The following is a 21,713-nucleotide window of genomic DNA, read 5'->3' as shown; positions in this document are numbered from 1 at the left end:
TCTTCCCTTTGGCACATTTGCGATGTGATATGATATTGCTCGATTTCCTTTTTGACCAATCAAACAGGGCCACGTGGCCCAATCCCGGCCTGCCATGTGTCAGTTGTGGATTGGCCCGTGAGCCTATACCAAAAATCAACATTTTCAATATAGTTTGAAGATTAATGAAATTGCCTCCTTTTCTAACGACATTGGACAATTTTAATTTTACAATAACTCCTTCATCCGAAGTCCATTTTGGTCCATTCAAATTGTTGTGGATTCAGAATGAAGAGATCTATGCAATGAGACTATTTCCAAGAGCATCCTTTGACTTTCATTTTTTATCATTAAAAGTCATCAAGGATCATTTTCTAATCATTGGCATCATGATAGAAGCATTAGAAGAGCTCGTGACATAGGCAACATGTAGAATGTCTGGAACAAAATCTATGGCAGTCAACTATGTAGGATATAGCTCTTGAAAACCTCATTGAAAGCTCAAGTAATACTTATCTAAAAAGGAAGAAGTCATCTAGGACAAGGCTCATCATACATCAATAAAAAGGTAACATTTGCAGGATAGGCAAGATTCTCTGATGGAATCTTCATTGTAAGGTTCACCGATCATGAGGGGAAGCTAGCGTTTCATCAAGAATTCCAAACTTGTGGAATTCATGGGATGATGGTATGATGACATAACAGTGAAGCAAATCAAGGGAATGAAGCTCCTTCATTCAAAGGAAGTTGTTGCGGGAAGCCTGGATGGCCCAAAGGAAAGATGAGGTATGTATGCCTACATTTGATAGTATGGAAGTCATGTCATATGGTTGCAGGCAACATAGATCACTGCTCTTTCTTAAGAAGCATGATCAAAGAAAGGATCTCCTCCATCAAAGGAATGCGGGAATGCATGGGTCACATATTTACTAGATGAAATCAACATAATATGTCCTCATATGGAGTATGAGGTGGTTGACTACAATTGAGGAACTCTGATTGGAAGCTCCTGGGAATGAAATATGTGAAGAAAGGAAGGAAGAGATCGTGGAATATGCAACAACGGTAAAGGTTGTCAACATCCAAAAGACCAAGAAGATTTGACTATGATATCTCCCAGAAAAATATGAAGACTAATGGAAGTCTGAAAAAGATGGAGACCCTTGACATTGCATATCTTTAGGAGATGTGTCAACATGCACGCAGGATGTTGATACTTACAAGAAGATGTCATGATGAAAGACCATCACAAAGGTAATTGTGATTTAAGCGTTCATTTCTTATCCTGGAACAAGTATCTGGATGGGCTTATGCAAATCTGTCAAAGGAAGAATTTTGGATATCTTCCCCGAGAACCATGAAGAAGGATGTAAGATCCTTCTGAAGAAGATAATATGAAGAAGGCAGAATAACATGAAGCAAGGCCAGATGTAAACTGATGAATCACTTTCTGATGAAAGGAATGATGACATGACTGACTCATGGATGAAAGTGATGGATGGTCTTTGCCCTATGAAGAAGTCCCAAAAGATGAAGACTCCATTACAAAGAAGAAATTCATGCCATCGAAAGAAGGAGTTCTTCAAGCAGATGGTTGTCCCATCATCTCCACCTAAGGAGCTGTTGTAGGTCCCTAATTAAGAGGGAGCTTGGAAACAAGTTTCTTCCAAGTAAGAAACTTGGAAATTCCTAAGCCAAGAGGGAGTTTAGGTACATTCCTTCCGTAGGAACGAGTATATTCCTTTACTAGAATAGATATGTCCTCCCAAATATAGAGGGAGAGATTTCTAGACTTCACTTGGGAAGACAGAATGGAGAATTGGGTAATCATTTGGCATCAGATGCTCTTTGAGGGTGAGATAGGGCATCCAAGATAAGAGTAGTCGTGCTGGACCGATATTCTTTGAGGGCTGGGAATCCAAGATAAGAATAGTCCTAATGGAACACACCCTGAGAACCTGGGTGGGGTATGTTACAGGAGAGACAATGATGGAAGTGTCTATTAATATTGGTCTCACCAGCATTGAGCTCAGATCTTGTGGATAGATAGAGTTGTTAGTTAAGGCCTTGCTATGTGACAATTCTGGTTGATATGATGCTACATAGATGGATTACCAATCTGATTCTTCTTATGAGAAATTCTTCAAATTGAGAATGACCAAGTACCATTATGAATACCTCCCTAGTTAAGAGGGAGTGTTGAAAAGTGTAACTAGGTTCGGTCTTCATAATGACATGTAATTGTGATTTTATGTAAGAGATGTAAAGAAGAAAAATAAAATTATTGTAATGCTTGCATCATGGGTTTCATGAGCAAGAGATTTTATTTTTAGTTAAGGCTCCCATTGAGAACCCTTAGGGATATTGTCATCTAGTCATAAAAATCTGAAGAGTCGTTGTGATGTAATAAAGGCATGTTACACATTGTAATGAGGAAAAGTTGTTTTGTAAGTCACCCTCCAAGACCTTGTCACTAGCCCTCATTCAAGTTGGCCTACAATGAAAGAATAATTCTAGAAGATGGAGTCGGCCTACTCTAGAGATCATGTCGGCCTACAACAAAGGAATAATTTTAGAAGATGAAGTCGGCTTACTCTAGAGATCATGTTGGCCTAATGAACATGGAGCAACGATTATGTATACCAGTGCTCGGCCTCATTTGAAGGCAATCAATTTCGGTGAAGCAAGTCTCCAAGGAGAAGTGTGAAAATCATACCTAGAAAGAGCCCCAAGATCAACGAAGTAAGAAGGATAGCAAAGAAAGTAACATCGTTGGAAGATTGTTTCTGGGCTATTCTACCCTCCCACATAGATCACAAATCCGCAGGAGGCCGAAGATTACAGTCATACATAGGTGTTCTTATTTAGGTGGAAATATTCACTAAAGCAAGCCGAGTAAGATAGAGAAAGAGTGTCCCTCTTGAAGAGACTATTCAAGGAACAAATTTGATCTAGGGATTCTATTGTCAAGAAGAGGGACTACAAAGCTACAAGAAGAGGCCGATATTATGAAGGAAGCCAAGAAGGAGAAGAGGAAGAGAAGCATTGAAGAGGAGCCTAGTGACTTGGTCTTGGGAGGACTCTAGTGTAAAGGGTCTTTGTCATGGTCATGGTATTCGTCAATTGAAGGTTCTATAAGAAGAATTTCGTTTGGGTTTTCCTCTCAAAGAATGAGAGGTTTTGGCCCTGGCTGACAAGCCTATATACTATGTCTCTTGTCACTTTATTGTTCCTGATTCAGTAATTGTCTTGATGAAAAGAACAAAATAATAACTCAAGAAGAGAAGATCGTAATCAAGAAGTTAAAAGATTATCACAAGCAATTATCATAAGTAGAGAAATCACCTATCTATTGATGCCCTAGATGACCGGATTCGTCCTATAGGCCCCACGAATCCCGAATCAGTGTTTTACAACTCGGACTCGGAATCTGACTCGGCCGAGGATCGACTCCGACTCCGACTCCGACTCGGTAATGACTCGGCCGGCTCGATTTCAATGACTCGGTTGTTGTAAAAAATACATTAAATATTTATTTTTTTTATAAAAAAACATAATTTTAAATATTTTAAACATAATTTTAAAGATTTTCATTCAAGTTTCCAAACACACAACATTATAATATACATGGAAGACAACATACTGGGTCCAACACTGCATCTTGCACTTCTTCCCATCCTCCAGATCTTCCCGCTTGTCGTTCTTTTGGTCATTTTAGAAGACTGCTCCTAGGGCTACCAAAACTGCCCTAACTCTGACAAATCAACTGTTCTTGTCACTTTGCTTTGGGCTTTCAGATTTTCCCATCTTGTCAGTAATCTGGTTGCTCCAGAATGTTGTTCCTAGAGCACATCAACAACCCACTGATCTGCACTTTTTCTGCTCCAAAAGTCAATTCATGAGGTACTGCACAAAGCCCATCTATTGCAGACTTCATTGAACTACGACATCAAACCATTCCTTACGCAGTCCACTGATCTATGGCTTAATGACCAACCTATTCAACTCTGATTTGTCAAGTATTGTACTTCAGGGCGCACATAAGATAGCCCTCACAACACATCAAATCATAGTCCTTAAGGCTTATATAACTAGCCCACTAACTGTCCCTCTGCCACTCCAAATTGACAGTCCTTAGGGCACAATGAATGCAATTGCCAATTTCTTCAATGGTCAGGTCTTCAATAAGACTAGAAAGTCCTCTTGGATATGTAACACGCTTCCTTGTCATCATTTTGCTGCCAAACCCTAGGTAGGCCTTGCAATCCCACTAATATGAAAGAGACAAAGAGCATATAGACAAGAAACTAACCAAGACCATCAATCAAGGAGGAAAGACCACAAACCCTACTTAACTTTACCAAAAAACAGCAAAAAAGTGAATTTAATTCATAAAATACGCTGCCCAGCCGTGCTTTTAATGACTCGGCCGAGTCAATACTAACCCGGCCGGGTTGACCGAGTCAGCTATGACTCGGCCGAGTCATTGGATGACTCGGCCGAGTCATAGCTGACTCGGTCAGCCGAGCCGGGTTGCTGGCCGGGTCAGTGTTTTGGGGTTTGACTCGGTCCGAAACGGCCGTTTCGGTTTCAACTCGGCCGAGTTGTAAAATAGTGTCCCGAATCCATCGTGTCCGACACGATTCTCTCGAGATTCGTGTCCAAAAACCATGACACGTCGTGTTCTATTTTGACACGTCGAATCCGACTGCGTGTCACGATTTTGGCAACGCGTCCTATTTTCCAAGACTCGTTAGGCGACAAAAGTGACCTGCACGGATATGAAAAGGCCGCATTTGGTCATTACAACCACACATATTTTCATTTGGCAAGCGTTTTGGCAGCTTAATGATCAAGTCTAGCCCCTAGTATTGATATGCTATTCATGGTAATGTTTAAGAATAAAAGTGACATTCTCCTTAATCTTCATTTTCATCCTTTTACTTAAATTTTTAACATTACCATGAAATGACTCGGGATGTTTAAGAGTGGTTCCGGCCTCATTGGATTTCATATGGAGAAAGTAGAATTTTAGGTTTCATTCAAAATCCAGCAGACTTATCAGTTTTTCAGGATTTTAGGATTGGGGGATTGCAATGTTTCAATTGAATTTTGTCGTGTATTAGGGTATGGAACTCGTATTTAATCAAGAGCACCAATCCCTCTATGTACCTTGATGTTAGTGACATTGGTTGTCGAACTCCTGTATCATGACCCTCCTAAAAATGTACGCATCAGTCAAACAAAATCTTGACTTGACATGTTATGCTTGTTCTATCTTATGTTAATTCTTAAAGGGTGATATTAATGACAAAGATCCCAATACAGATACAGAGGTAATGACAAAGATAACTCTGGATATTAATGCTTAGAGGGCGATATTAATGACAAAGATCCTGATTTTCCAACAAGACTAAAAAATTAGACATTTCTCGTGGTGGCAAGAGGGCCAAGCATAAGAAATAGATAATAGATTGACATGTATTTGAATTTTGTATGTACTATGCATGCTAATAGCTATAGATGAAGATCTATATTTGAAATCAATAAATTTGTATCATTAATTATAATTTGTGTAAGAAATATCTAAAAACGGCCGTTTTGAAACGAAAACGGCCGAGTTGGTCCGTTCCATTGCCCTCCAGAGTGACTCGGTACAAAAAACGGCTCGATTGGCTGAGTCAGCCATGACTCAGCCAACTCGGCTGTTTCCCGTACTGACTCGGCCGAGTCACAAACAGCGGCCCGTAACCCACTAAAACAGCGATTTAACATTATTTTAATGAAATTTTAAGCGGTTTGCCGATTGGTTTGGACTTCAAGGTGTTTTATGAATTAGCTAAATGTTATTTGGGGTCCATTTCCCCCTCCCAAACCCTATTTAAGACACTCAAATGCTCTCTACTATTGATATGCTATTCAAATTTCATGGTAATGTTAAATTCTTAAAGTAAAAGTGACATTCTCCTTAATCTTCATTTTCATCCTTTTACTTAAATTTTTAACATTACCATGAAATCACTCAGGATGTTTGAGAGTGGTTTCGGCCTCATTGGATTTCATATGGAGAAAGTAAAATTTTAGATTTCATTCAAAATCCAGCAGACTTATCAGTTTTTCAGGATTTCAGGATTGGAGGATTGCAATGTTTCCATTGAATTTTGTTATGTATTAGGGTATGGAACTCGTATTTAATCAAGAGCACTAATCCCTCTATGTACCTTGATGTTAGTGACATTGGTTGTCGAACTCCTCTGGGATTCGTTCCCAAACCAGGAGCTTCTGAAAATGTCGCTCCCGCTCCCATTTTCGCTACTGCTCCCAAGTAACACAAAGAAGAGAAACCATTTGGATCAAAAACGGTTAAATGATCTAGTTTATGTCCAATACAACCTCCGACTCAGACGAAACCATTTGTTGAACAAAAGACCTGATTCAGATCCCATTGTGTTGGACGACATTGATCCAACATCAGATTGGGTAGTGGAGAGTCGTCCAGCAGAGTTTGATCCTTATGAGGATCTTGATTTAGATTTAGATATCGAGACATCAATTGAACTTGAACATGTTGTTCAGTTGAATGCAGATCCCAATCCACCAACCTCAGTCTCACAGCCAGCAAGGACTCCAGAGTTGTAGGTGCTTCCTCTGCTCAGCCACGACAGAAGCGCAGCCGCATATCTACTCTATCTCAGCTTGCATCTGCTGCAGTTGCACAACCTACTAGTGGTACCACTTCTACAGCTGCAGTTAGAGATGATGATAAGGAGGAGGAGCCATGGGGCCCCCTGTCTGACTCTAATGATGATCCAGAGATTGATCGACATGATCTTGGCTCCTCTGGCAGTAGCTACTAGCCAGTAGCTGTAGTACTAGTACTGGAGTATGGTCACAGTTACTTTTGTTGTAGAGGCCATTTCTAGCCTCCTTGGTTATGTGTTTTTTGTTTTGAGTCTTTGATCATGTATGACAGTTGACTATGTATTGCCATTGGATACCATTTTGATATAATGGATTGGTTCATGAGCCTACTTTGATCATATGTTGTCTTCCATCTATATTATAATGTTGTGTGTTTGGAAACATAAATGAAAATCTTTAAAATTATGTTTAAAATCTTTAAAATTATGTTTTTTTATAAAAAAAATATTTAATGTATTTTTTACAACGACCGAGTCATTGGATCGAGTCGGCCCAGTCATTACCGTTTCGGAGTCGGAGTCGGAGTTTTAAAACTATGATATATATATATATATATATATATCTATATATATATATTTTAAATATATATATTTTTAATAAAATAATATATAACGAATCCTACGTGTCCTGTTCCGAGGGGTCAACGTGTCCGATCCAACACCACGAATCCCGAATCCTACGAATCTCGAATCCCCGTGTCAGGTGACTTAGTTGATGCCCTAGATTTATCAACACCGCTTAGAGCAAGACAGCTCTCCCGAGGTCAACGAGGTCAAGGTAGGGCTTTCTTCCTTCCAGCTGCAAGATTTTGCACTTCATTCTTCTACAACTCAGACTTGCAATTTTGGCCTCCTTCTAAAGTGCCAAAAACCCAAGATCTTCGCACATGTGAGAGAGATAGAGCCCAAAAAAAAGGAAATTTCGTCTGTTCTTCTTCTAGACCTTCTCTCTTCTTTTCTACTTCTCCCAGCTTCAAATCGAACTCTTTCTTGTTAGATCAAACTTGTGAGTGAATGTTTTAAATGAGGTCAAACAACTTCTTTATAAAGCCTTCTGAAGGGGTCGAATTCCCTCCTTGAGGCCGACTTGTATTTTTGGAGTTTCCCAGACTTTCTAGACTCAAAAATAATTCTTTTTACAATTACATTTTGCTCGGTGTTGAGAAATCTAGGGCAACTAGATTAGGTGGTTTCTCTTACTTTGGTAACTATTTGTGATGTTCTTTCACTTAATTTGATGTACTTGTTATTATCTTCTTCTTTCACATGATTATTATTGTGTTCTTATCATCAAACAACTACCAAACTATGAAAATCAAAACAACAAAAGGACACAAAATATAGGCTGCTATCCAGGGCCAAAACCTCTCCCTCTTGAGAGCAAAACCCACAAGGATTCTTCTCTTCTTGTAGAATCTTCAAATGTCGAATTCCAAGACCCAAGACCCTTGACAAAGACCCCTCCAAGACCAAGTCAACCTCTTTGATGAGCTTTTGTTCCACAAAGTCAATGCTAGTCAAACAACTTCAATATTTTTTATTTTTCAGCCTTACTTCAAATTTTTGGACACTGCTTCAGATCTGCACTTTTCAGCCTGCCTACAATTTCTACAATTTTGCACATGTGAATGGTTTAGGGCAAAATTGTCGCTTGGTTTGATCCTCTTCCCTTGAAAACTCAGCTTGCAAACTTTATCCTTTTGAGCCCCAGACTTCAACTTTTATGATGATTGTAATTTTTGGTCTTTCTAGAGTAGAATGATGCCCCAGATTCGCACGTGTGAGATGATGTAGCCCTAAAAACAATACTTGGATACATTGCTCTTCCTTCCTTTATTTCTCATCTTCTTCACTTGTCCTTCAAATCTATTTCTTGTCCTTGTACACTTCTTCGATACCTTTCAAATGACATTGAATGCCTCTTATATATAGGCTTCTATGAAGCCCTAAATTGGCCGACTTGCCATCTCTTGTAGGCCAACTTGTTGATTGTTAGGCCGACTTGATCTTGGAGGGCCTTGCGACATGATTTTGACTCAATTAAATACTTTTGACATGATACATGATGCCAAATGGGGTCTTTACATATTACAATGACTCTCTTGACTCAAACTTTATGACAAAGCCTTAGAAGCACACAATGGGTGCTTGACCAATAAATAAATTAACCTTGAGCATGAAACCCATGCTAAAAAATTATAATAATAAATCTTCTTTTCACTTTACATCAAATACATAAAATCAAGATTACATGAGACATTATGAAGACCAAACCTAGTTACATATTTCAACACTTCCTCTTAAATAGAGACTCAGGGAGGTATTCATAATACATATGAGGTACATGGACATTCTCATACTAAAGAATTCTCATAAGAAGAGTCAGATTGGTAAGCCATCTCATAAGCTATATTTTCAGCTTATATATATGTATCTAATCATATCTACCAACATTGTCACATAGCAAGGCCTTGACTAACATCTCTCTCTCTCCACAAGATTAGAGCACAATGCTGGGAAGACAAATGCTTTATAGACACCTTCATCATTGTCTCTCAAGGCACATACCCTATCTGGATGTTCATAAGGTATGTCCTTCTAGGACCATTCCTGTCATGGATTAACACATCCTCAAGTAATTTTCTCTTTGACTACTCTTACCTATTGGATGCCCTACCTCATCCTCAAAGAGTATCGGAATTCAAATGCTTACCCAATCCTCCATTCTTTCTTCATAAAGAAGACAAGAATGATGTGTCTATCTCTCCCTCTCAACTCAGGAGGATTTTCTCATTCCTATAAAAGGAATATACCCAAGTTTCCTCTTCACTAAGAACTTGCTCAAGCTCCCTTTTAACACTTCTTCATCATGGAGCCAACTTCTTCTAGAACTTCTTCGTAGGGCATCTGCCATCTTTCTCTAGCATTTCCCTTCAATGAAAAATAGTGTTTGAACCAATAGTCACATCATCCTTCTCTTCATCGAGAAGTGATCTTCTTGTCATCATCTGGCTATGCTTTATGTTGCTACCTTTTCCAAGTCATGTTTCTTTCAGGATCTTCCATCCATTCATAGTTGTAGATGAACTTCTATAACCCTCTTTCGATAGCCCTGTTACAACCAAACCAGATGCTTTATTTTAAAAATAAAAAATGAACATCAAATCAACATTACCTCTTTATGATGGCCCTTTGTCATGATATCTGCTTCTTGCAACATCAACATCCTTTTGCATACTATATGAATCCATCTCCAAGATATACATTGTCAAGATTCTCCCTCTCCAACATAGCAGGGTCTTCATACCTTCTCCATGGAAATATCATACCTAATCCTTCTTGTTATTAGATGTTGATCACTTAACTTATCTTACGTGACTATAGATACATCTTTTACGAACTCTTCATTCACCTTTCTTCACATATTGTGTAATATTCCTAATTAGCCATGGCTAATTGGAATATTCGATTTTGTTCAATTTTTGCCTTCTATAGTTATTTCTAAATAAAAAGTGAGGAAGGCGGACATAACTCACTTTTAAACTAAAAAGTCACTTCCTAGTAGCACAACGTTGTGACTTAAAGGACAGCCAAGGGGGCCAAAGGGGGACGCAGAAATGGAACCCACACAGATACATGGAGGAACTGCGCAGGAGGGAAGAAACACGTGGCAAGAGGGGAATCACGCAGGAGGAGGTAAGCCTTGGAATTGAGAGAGGCAAAGAATATAAAAGAGAGAGGAGCCCCCTCATTTTGATCATTCTAGTTATCAGCATTTGTGATAGTCATTTCGACTTAGAGCACGCTGGCTGTTTAGCTAGTCTGCAGCACTGTTTAGTGCTTTGAGTGTCTCCATTCGGAGATCTCACCCTTAGCCCCGGGGGAATTCGAGTGCCTGCTCAGGCAAGGTATTTCCATTGGCATTCCAGCAGTAGTTTCATCAGCATTTCAGCAACAGTTTCATCAGCGTTTTGGAGGACTGCGCAGCACTGAGGAGGACGCAGTGCTTTCTAGCAGGAGTCTGGGTTGAGGGTTTGCAGGAGGATTTGTGCTGAGAGGTAGAGCAGGAGATCAGCTCTTGCATATTAGATTGTTTTGGCAGGAGTCTCAGGCAGTTTTCTGGAGGGTTTCATTCAATGGCAGCGCAGAGCATTGAGGGACTGCGCAGAACCCCAAGGGGGTGATTTTCGGGGGTTGGTTGTTTCAGAAAAGCTTTCTGGGCTTTTCTGGGTTTCTTAAGTAGAGTCTGATTCCAAAGTTTCAGCCTTTTCTGAGGAGGGGAGCAGCCCGAAATCTTCATTTGATTTCTAGCAGCAGCAGCAGCACGGTATTTCTCCAACAGCTTGGACGCAGTTCAGAGAGGGGCCATTCCTTGCTATTCTGAGTGTATTTCTTCACTTGCCTAGTGCAAGTCGAGGTGCCATCTTCCTCATCACCTCCTGTACTCATTCTATTACTCAATATAATAAAATGGCTCAGCATTCTCTCTGCATTTCTTGAGTATTTGCTTATGTTTATATTGGTATACGTTGCATCATTGTTATTTGTATCTCTTGAGCATTCTCGGCTATTATACCACTTGTGTGTTCTCGTATACTCTTAGACAGAGTCTGGAAAGGGCCAGGTAGCCTCCGGATCTCGTCTTCTTTTCAAAGGCGACATATCCGGTAAATGCCCTCCTAGTCCATCTCTGGTTGGAGTTTGCTTGTATTTGAGGAATATTCCTGATAAGGGATATTACAGTGCTATCAGAGCATAGATCTGGCTCAGCCTGTGGAGCTAGCAATCTATGACACCGGGGGAAAACCCCTACATTTGTTACAGAGGTCGAAGATACAGAGATACTGGGTGTAGGTTGGAAAACACTTACGGAGAGGGAGACTGTGTTCCGGTGGTGGATGCAGAACAAGAGGAGCCTGTGGTGGACGCAGAGCAGGAAGATCCGATGGCAGATGATGACGGGAAGAGATTTGCGGATATGCTCCTCAAATCTGTGCAAGATTTGTCGAGGCAGATTAAGGTGGTGATGATTTTGGAGTGTGATGCGTCGGGAGAGGGGATCCATGCAGTATTGATGCAGGGAGGTCACCCTATAGCCTTTGAGAGCCGGAAGCTCCTTCCGCATGACAGGTTGTATTCCATATACGACAAGGAGATGTTGGTCATCATGCATGCATTGGCTAAGTACCGACAGTATTTGGTGGGTAACAGGTTCAGGGTGAGGACTAATCACAACAGACTCAAGTTCTTTTTGGAGCAGAAGCAGCTACAGGAGAGGCAGCAGAAGTGGATCAGTAAGATCCAAGCATATGACTTTGACATTGAGTATGTCAAGGGTAAGAACAACGTGGTAGCAAATGCCTTTTCACGTAGACCAGACACGTTGTCTCTTATGAGCTTGGATACAGATTAGAGGGCTCAACTCTTAGTAGAGTACTCCAAGGACAGGTTTGCATGTGAGGTTCTAGATGGGCAGGTGGCAGATGACAGGTACAGGGTGGTCGATGAGATCATCTATTAAAGGGACTAGATCTTCTTGACTGAGGGGTCTCAGCTCAAGAAGAAGATACTCCAGGCATCACATGATTCACCTTTGGCAGGACATCAGGGGTTTACCAAAACCTATAGGGCCATTAGAGAGAGGTTCTCATGGAAGGGCCTCAAGGAGAATGTACTCCAGCACATCCGGGAGTGTGATGTTTGTCAGAGGAACAAGGGAGAGATGAGCCATCCCGCGGGTTTATTGCAGCCTCTTCCCATTCCGGAGGGGAAATGGGAGAGTATTTCGATGGACTTCATCACAAGGTTGCCCATGGTACAGGGCAAGGATTGTATCTTTGTCGTCGTTGATCAACTGACGAAGTACACACATTTTTTTGCCATATCCGCACACTGTACAGCAGCACAGGTGGCCGAGTTGTTCTTCAGGGAGATCTTCAGGCTACATGGTCTTCCTAAGACCATCGTCAGTGATAGGGACAGCCATTTCATGGGCGGGTTCTGGCAGGATCTTTTCCGGTTGGTGGGGACGGAGTTGACACCGTGTACCAGTTATCACCCACAGACGGATGGCCAGACAAAGATAGTTAACAAGTGGCTGGAGGGCTACTTGCGTAACTATGTCAGTGGGCAGCAGCGAGCATGGCTGAAGTGGCTGCATCTGGGGGAGTACTGCTACAATACTTCACATCATATGTCCATTGGTATGTCACCATTCTATGCCTTATATGGGTATCATCCTTTATCTTTTGTTGACATGATGTTTGGTGATAGCAAGGCTCCTAGAGCCAAGATTTGGATCCAAGAGAGTCAGGATATCCTCCGAGCTCTCAAGGATAACATGGCTACAGTGCAGAACCAACAGAAACTGTATGCCGACAGGGGTCGGGTGGAGAGGCAGTTCGAGGTAGGGGACACGGTGTACCTACGATTACAGCCATACCGACAGTCATCACTGAAGCAGAAGGGGGCTGAGAAGCACAAGCCCTGCTTTTATGGCCCATACAGGGTGATACGCAGGATTGGACAGGTTGCATATGAGTTGGAGCTACCCCAAGGCAGCAAGATTCATAACATTTTTCATGTATCATGCCTGAAGAAGGCATTGGGCAGCTGGTGACAGTGACAGATGAGCTACCACCCATGGATGATGAGGGGCATTGGGTATTGCAGTCGGAGGCTATCATTGATACCAGGGAGAGGCAGCTGCGGAATAGGACGGTCCGGGAATTCTTGGTGAGGTGGAAGAATTTGCCAGATGAGGATGCCACTTGGGAGAGTGAGAAGATCTTACAGCATCCATCACTTCAGTATCTTGAGGACAAGCAACATTTTGTCGGGGGAGACTGTAATATTCCTAATTAGCCATGGCTAATTGGAATATTCGATTTTGTTCAATTTTTGCCTTCTATAGTTATTTGTAAATAAAAATTGAGGAACAGGGACATAACTCACTTTTAGAATAAAAAGTCACTTCCTAGTAGCACAACGTTGTGACTTAAAGGGGAGCCAAGGGGGCCAAAGGGGGACGCAAAAATGGAGCCCACACAGACACATGGAGGAACTGCGCAGGAGGGAAGAAACACGTGGCAAAAGGGGAATCACGTAGGAGGAGGTGAGCCTTGGGATTTAAAGAGGCAAAGGCTATAAAAGAGAGAGGAACCCCCTCATTTTGATCATTCCGATTATGAGCATTTGTGATAGTCATTTCGACTTAGAGCACGCTGGCTGTTTAGCTAGTCTGCAGCATTGTTTAGTGCATTGAGTGTCTCCATTCGGAGATCTCACCCTTAGCCCCGAGGGACTTCAAGTGCCTACTCGGGCAAGGTATTTCCATTGGCATTCCAACAGTAGTTTCATCAGCATTTCAGCAGCAGCTTCATTAGCGTTTTGGAGGACTACGTAGCACTGAGAGGAGGACGCAGTTCTTTCTGCCAAGAGTCTGGGTTGAGGGTTTGTAGGAGGATTTGTGCTGAGAGGTAGAGCAAGAGATCAGCTCTTGCATATTGGAGAGTTTTCGCAGGAGTTTCAGGCAATTTTCTGGAGGGTTTCATTCAGTGGCAATGCAGAGCATTGAGGGACTGCACAGAACCCCAAGCGGGTGATTTTTGGGGGTCGGCCGTTTCAGAAAAGCTTTCTGGGCTTTTCTAGGTTTCTTGAGTAGAGTCTGATTCCAGAGTTTCAGCCTTTTCTGAGGAGGGGAGCAGCCCCAAATCCTCATTTGGTTTCTAGCAGCAGCAACAGCACGGTATTTCTCCATCAGCTTGGACGCAGTTCAGAGAGGGACCATTCCTTTCTATTCTGAGTGTATTTCTTCACTTGCCTGGTGCAAGTCGAGGTGCCATCTTCCTGATCACCTCCTGTACTCATTCTATTACTCAGTATAATAAAATGGCTCAGCATTCTCTCTGCATTTCTTGAGTATTTGCTTATGGTTATATTGTTATACATTGCATCATTGTTACTTGTATCTCTTGAGCATTCTTGGCTATTATACCACTTGTCTGTTCTCGTATACTCTTAGACAAAGTCTGGAAAGGGCCAAATAGCCTCTGGATCTCGTCCTCTTTTCAGAGGCGACATATCTAGTAAATGCCCTCCTAGTCCATCTCTGGTTGGAGTTTGCTTGTATTTGAGGAATATTCCTGATAAGGGATATTACCTATTGCTTCCTCAGGATCTTCTATACATAGTTCCTTCATCATAGTAACCATGATTTCCAACCACCTCATATTCTTCATGAGGTCAATATGTAGAAGAGTTCAAGGCACATTGTCTACATGCCTTCACGCATCACTATTGTGGAAGAGTTTATTCTTCTTTCATCATGCTCATGAGATAGAGCATTTTATCCATTCTATCTACAGCTATATGATGACATGACTCTATCTATCTATTACCAAATATATATACATCAATGTTGCACAAAGCGCGATCGGGATTTAATCGGCGCCGGGAAAAAAGCGGAAAAAATCGTTAAAAGCAGGAAAAAAGCGGAAAAAAGCGGGAAAAAAGCGTTTGGCACAAAAATATTCATTTTTTTTCATTTTTTTTCAATTTTTTTAATATCTAAACCATCTACAACATAAAATAAATACATTGACACATAAATATGATAAAAAAACTAATATATAAGATGTTTAATATCATTTCTAGCGCTAAAATCACACATAACATTGAATCATGTCCTGAATAGTAAGTCCTGAGTCCCAACTCAGCCTCAAAATATCAACAAAAAATATGATAATGTATCTCATCATGTCATAATGTCATATACAATAAAATGAAAGTCTAATCATATTGATTTCCTCTGCCCCTCTTGCGAGAAAATGGCACAACTTTCTGTTTCCCTCTAGATGTAGAAGCTGGTGCCTGTGCTGGTGGAAATGGCAGTGGACTCTGACGTGCTCTAGAAGCTGAAGAACTACTAGTAGCAGCTACAGGAGGCTGAGGTGGACGGAGACCACGTCCTCTACTGGTGGTAGTGGTAGCCCGAGTAGGCGGTGTCACCTCCTCCTCCTGCTCCTCCTCCTCCACCTGCTCCTCCTCTTGCTCCTGCTCCTCCTCCTCCCCCTCCTCCTCCCCCTCATCCTGCACTAACCAATCATCAGTGGGATCCATGAGAGGCCTCTCGGTCTCAACCCTCCATTCAGCAGTGGTGTTAATCCCATCCAATGAGATGGCTTCCGTATCAGGTGTCTTCTCTAGTTGTCTCACCCACAATCGAAGATTGTAGTAGACATAGACCATGTCATTAAGTCTATGGGACTCCAACCTGTACAAAGTTCATGAAATAATAATTAATAATTAATATTATAAAAAAAATATTGTTTAAAACTTTAATGAATTCAAAAATTTATTTGGAAATTTGCAATATTTTAAATGTTTAAGTGTTAACCTATTGCGCTTCTTGTTGTGTATTTTTTCAAATACACTCCAATTGCGCTCACATCCCGAGGAGCTGCATGTTTGGCTGAGGATGCGTACGGCAAGCTTTTGCAAAAGGGGTACTCTGACACCATACATCTTCCACCATGCGTCTACAACAAAATTACAAATAAAATTTTAAATAAACATAAGAAAAAAATGGAATTTGAAGAGACAATGAAATTTGAAACAAAGTTACAAAGTACAAACTAAAAAATACCTAGCATTTTAATCGTCCTATCAATGACAGCCATCTCAAAGCCAAATGTGCCACCTGACAACTTATATTGCTCAATTTGTCTAGAGATCTCCATACGTTCTTCTGGAGATCTCACCATCTTCTGGACACAGGTTAATAATCCTTCCACGACCTCAACATCAAAATTAAACCCACATGCATAAGAAAATGCAGGGTTCAGGAAAAGCCCAGCAGCATGAATGGGACGATGGAGTGTGTTGTTCCATCGCTCATCAATGACTGCCCATAGAAGGAGTTGTCTCTGAAACCCATCATCTCTCTTATCATCATAGTAGGACCGAATGGCTTCTTTAGCCCTGTCCATGGCTTCATACAAATAGCCCATTACGGGCTTCTCACCATCAACCAACCGAAGAACCTTTACCAAAGGTTCAGTAACAGCGCACACCTCCTGCACTCCCGCCCAGAAGTCTTCCTGGTATGAAACTAGTCTGCACACAGCTTCTCCTTCTGGTTTGCGGCTCATTGGCGAAGCACGCCACTCCTCTGAAAGAAACATTCTCTTCAAATCCCACATAGAATTCAAGGGGGATTGAAGAGATATGAAACTCGTCGCAAACCGTGTAACGGCGGGGCGCACCAACTCTTTGTTGTTGGTGCATTTTCTCATCAAGCTAAGCACAGATGTGTGGTTGTAAATAAATTTTGTGATGCTTTTTGATGAGTCAACAACCTCTTTGACAAAGGGAATTTTCCCTATGTCCTCTAACATCAAATCAATACAATGGGCAGCACAAGGTGTCCAAAATAAAGTAGGATGCCTGTCCATAAGCATTCTACCAGCAGCAACATAATTTGCAGCATTGTCCGTTATGACTTGGACAACATTTTCTGCACCCACCTCCAAAATAAACACATCCAGCAAATCACATAAAGTTCTTGCATCTTTGATTTGATGAGTTGCATCAATAGATTTGATAAACATAGTCCCCTTGGGACAACTAACCAAGAAGTTTATAAGGGTTCTCCCTTTTGGTCAGTCCAACCATCTGACATAACAGTGCATCCTGTTTGTGCCCATGATGCCCTAAAATCCTCCAATCTTTGGGTGCAATCACGCTTTTCATCTTGAAGAAGCCGGCCTCTGAAATCATGAAGAGAAGGGATTTTGTACCCCGGGCCAACACTGGCAATAGCATCAACAGTAGGTTGGAAAAATGGATTATTCCTTATAATGCTGAAAGGAATATCACTCCAGAGGAGAAATTTTGTCATCAACTTGTCAGCTTGTTCTTTTTCAGTTCTTTTTAGCATTGAACCAATAGTTGGTTGTGAACCAAGTGTGGTTCGAGGAACAAAATATGATGATGCAGCTACCGGATTGACTGACGCTGCAGTAGAACCAGTGCCACTTGGCCCACTTCCTTCAGCTGACCTTTTTAGTTGCCTTTTGAGTTCTTCTTTGGCCTCTCTAGTGTGCTCTAATTCTCCCAATGCTCTCATGGCTTTTTGGATAATTTCAGCAGTTGTATTTAGACAGGGCCCCACATCATGTCCAGGGATTTGTGCAAGGTGGAACTTCAACCTGTACACCCCCCGAATATTTCCTTTCCACACAACTTGCAATACAAGTTTTGTCTATCATTCGGAGTTTTAGGGTCACCATATTCCCAGAAAGGATCCAATTTCCTTGGCATGTTTGTTTTTGAATTTTGAATTTGCAAACCTATGGAAAAAATTAAAAATAAGGATTAGGAAATAGGAATTTAGGATTACATAATACAAATTACAATTTAGCATTTACAAAATTACAAGTTAATTATTTCCAAAATCCCAATTTCTAAACCCAAGTTACCCAACCAAATGCCAATGGCAAATGCCAAAAAACAATGAAAATTCAAAAAAAATAAACAATGTTTAAAAAAAATGAGAAAATAAAAATAAAAAATTGGTTCTCATAGTCATAACAAATTACCCATCCCAAATCAATGAAAAATTACAAAAAATTCTTTAAAAACAATGAAAAACAAAGTTTTTATAGAAGCAAAAAAAAAAAAAAATTAATCTACATACCTTTTTTATGGACAAATTGGTGATCTTGTCTTGGATTTCTCCTAAAACCACTTGGATTCGCTCCCAAATTCGACGGAAACCCTCCAGCTCCTCTCCCTCACCTCTTCTCCTCCTCCTCCGCGCGCAAACAGCAAAATGACATTAAAAAAATCGATTTTCGCCTATTAAAAGCCCGCTGCCCCGTGCCTCTGCGATTTTTTCCGAAAAAATCGCTATAAAAAAAAGTCCACGATTTTTTGGTATAAAAATCGCGATTTAATCGGGCAGAGGAAAAAATCGCGATTTTGAGATAAAATCGCGATTTTCCGATAAAATCGCGATTTTATCGCGATTTTAACAACACTGATATACATACCTCTTACTTGATGTGGTCATCTAGAATTTCTTCTAGTAGCTTCCTTTCCTTGATTGAAAAAACTTCAACCAACTTGACATGTTGCACATCTTTGTCATCATACCATCATCCTTCTAAATTGTGGATCCCACATTATGTGGAATGTAGACTTTTCTACTTGCTTTATCTAAGTAGAGGTGAATCTTTTAACAAAGATTCCAATGGAGGATATTGATGATCCTCATTCTGCAAATGCTTCTTTCTAATGATGATGAGGTGTGACAACTTTTATCTCCCTATCTTGCTAGTTGACTTGCTTCAATCATTCAATTGGTTACTTTGGTTATTCTCATATGCTTTTAATGAAGATGCCATGAGCTACTTTCTTTCTATCATGTATAATCACTACTTCAACCATATAAACTTCTACTTCGGCTATCCTTCCATGCCTCTATGATGATATCATCTGCCATAATGCCTCTTATCATACTTGCGATTTTTTCCATCATCACTGCTATCTTTTACAAACTGAAAAGAACTAAGTATATGATGTTATCTTAGTCATAGTATAGGTCTTTCACTTCCTCCTTCTTTGACTTCTTCTTTTCTGGATCTTCTACTTCTTTGGTGACATGGGCTTCATTTCTTTCCTTTCTCTTTGTGTTGTCCTTCTTGAATTTAGGAAAATTCCTTTTGAAATTCCCATATTCATTAAATTAATAACATTGAATCTTAGACATGTCGATGTTCTTTCGAAATGTTTTTCGAGACTTCCCTTTCTTCCTTGCCATAGCTACATATGCTTGAGTTTGTTCACTTGATCCATGTTAAAATTGGCAACTAGGGCCAAATTCCACTTTGAGCAAGTCTTTTGAAGAAGATAATTATGGCATTGAATTCCTCTTTTCAAGAGGACCAAAATTGACTTAAAGATCACTAAATTTGGATAAGAAAAAATATTTATTTATTAAAAAGAAATTTTATAAGGCATGACCTTATCAAGGCGGGAAAATTGAAAATTTGAAATTTAAATTTGCCTCCACAAGTGTCAAGGTCGGCTTCACCTCCATAAGGACAAATCATCATGTCTATTTGTATATATATGTGTCCTCCAACCTCATTTGGAGACACATCCTATGAGCATCGAATATCTGAAATAGGGCAGCAGATATGAGGCTAGGGCAAGGAGGCAGCTAGCACAAGTTTGTGGTAAAGGTGGTCTCCCTCTTAGGTGCAGATGTCTTGCAGAGAGAGGTCGCAGATGTCTGGGCTTGGAACAGTCAGCAAGGAGGTGTCTTAGGGCTGATTCAAGATGGTTTAAGGCAACAGACTTCTGGCCAGATCAGGACGCAGGAGCAGAGGTGAGTTAAGTGTATTTGTGGGCTTGTTTTATGGATCATTATCTTTGTTCAGTGGGTCGCAGGATAGTAGCACGTTTAAGGATTGTTGTGAGAGCCGAGAGACCTAGTCTAGGGGTGTTTTCCCTAGCCGCAATCAACCTACAACAAGCCACGGATATACAGAGGTAGAAGAGGCTTAACCAAGGTGTTTTTCATGTCCTAGGAAGGTTGCATATAGTGTTGTAGCTGATTTGTCTATTGTTGGGTGACTTGTGAAGGTTCCAAGGCCTACAATAGTGCAAGAAGGCAGTGTTGAAGGGCAATAAGTATAACTGTGTCTTGAAGAAGGATTAGGGTCGTTGTGGTACCCTAACTGAAGCTCAGTACTTTGCTCAAAACCCTTGAGCAACAGCAGCATATGTCACCAGCTTCAGAAGACATCATTTAACTACTTCAGAATTGCAACTTTGACCAGGCCATCTATTTATCTAAAGACAAAGATTGGCAAGTTAGTTTTGACTTTGAATTAATGTATTCTCTCTCTCTCTCTCTCTCTCCTCTCTGCTGAACATTTGATTCGAATAATAAAAAGAATTGATCAAGAGTTCTCCCCATCTTTGTTGAAGTTTCTAAGTCTAACAGTTAGAAAGCCTCCATGCACTTTACTGATTTATTCCTACCTACTTGTTCTGTTAATTAACAAGTTATTTACCATGTAAATACTGAAAATAAATACAAGTGCATGCTCAACACATTACAGATCATCAACTGAAGGAAACAGAAACAAGCACACAAATGACACTGTTATTTTTGGACTAATGTCCCCGGAAAAACCCAATGCAGGCAAAATCGGTGCAGCGATCTGAGGGTTTTATTATTAAGCAGTTATTTTCTTAGTACACCGGGTGCCAAACTGGCTAACCCAACAGAGAAAAAATCTGGCAGCAATACCTCTCTTCGGAAACAAGTATTCGGAAAGCCTGCTCCACGAAATCCCTCTCCAGCACAATTTGAAGCTCAGCATCAGCCCTATTGGCCTCTGCGTCAGCCTACTGAGGCTCTGCGCAGCCTCTCTGGCTCTCTGCGTCACTCTTGCAGCCTCTTCGTGGATGATGCAGGCCCTTTTGGCTCTGCGTAGTCTCTGCTGCTTCTGTGTGGCTCCCTCTGGCTCTGCGTCTGCCTCTTTATGCTTCTACATTGGTCTCTCAGCACTGTCCCTGCCTCTTTGCCTCGTACTCACTACCCCTCGCTGCAACTGATCACTAATTCTATCTCTCTTAGCAAACCCTGCTTTAGAGAATAGAATCATTGATCACTCTGGTGTATTCTCCAAGTGACCCTAAAGCCTCCACTTATACTTTTCTCATTGAGAAATCAACGACCGATATTAAGTCCCTAATCGACGGCTAAGATTAGATTTGCCTTGATCCATGTATTTTGGACCATTCTAGCACAATCTTATATTAATTCATATTAATATTTTAATTTCCCTAAGTTTAGACTTAAGGACTCCATTAGAAATATTAATTATTTTAATATCTCCCTAACTGTTTAGAATCTGCCCAAACCCTTTCTAGGTATTGAAGATCTCATGTGCCCTAACCTCTCCACCAAATTTCGTGGCTAGAGCACATCCGATGCTACCCCAAATCAACAATCTT

At 40.8% G+C, this 21,713-nt stretch overlaps 2 protein-coding genes across 3 annotated transcripts in view; both read right to left on the bottom strand.

Moving 5' to 3' along the window:
- LOC149260762 (cyclase-like protein 3) overlaps positions 1 to 21,713 on the bottom strand; it is a 418,966-nt gene that overhangs the window by 236,179 nt on the left and 161,074 nt on the right. The gene's annotated exons all lie outside the window — the stretch shown is intronic.
- LOC149260763 (uncharacterized) lies at positions 15,380 to 16,290 on the bottom strand. The gene is made up of 2 exons (XM_089380644.1): positions 16,078 to 16,290; positions 15,380 to 15,954 (listed from the first exon to the last, which is right to left on the bottom strand). The coding sequence occupies exons 1-2, from the start codon at positions 16,203 to 16,205 to the stop codon at positions 15,471 to 15,473; spliced, it is 612 nt and encodes a 203-aa protein (XP_089236770.1). The 5' UTR covers positions 16,206 to 16,290; the 3' UTR covers positions 15,380 to 15,470.

Source organism: Pinus tabuliformis, chromosome 6, assembly GCF_031772625.1.
Source record: "Pinus tabuliformis cultivar Carrire ecotype Pingquan chromosome 6, CPIR1, whole genome shotgun sequence".
NCBI lineage: Eukaryota > Viridiplantae > Streptophyta > Pinopsida > Pinales > Pinaceae > Pinus > Pinus tabuliformis.
The sequence above is the reverse complement of the archived record's forward strand: the minus strand, read 5'-3'. Positions and strand labels throughout refer to the sequence as shown.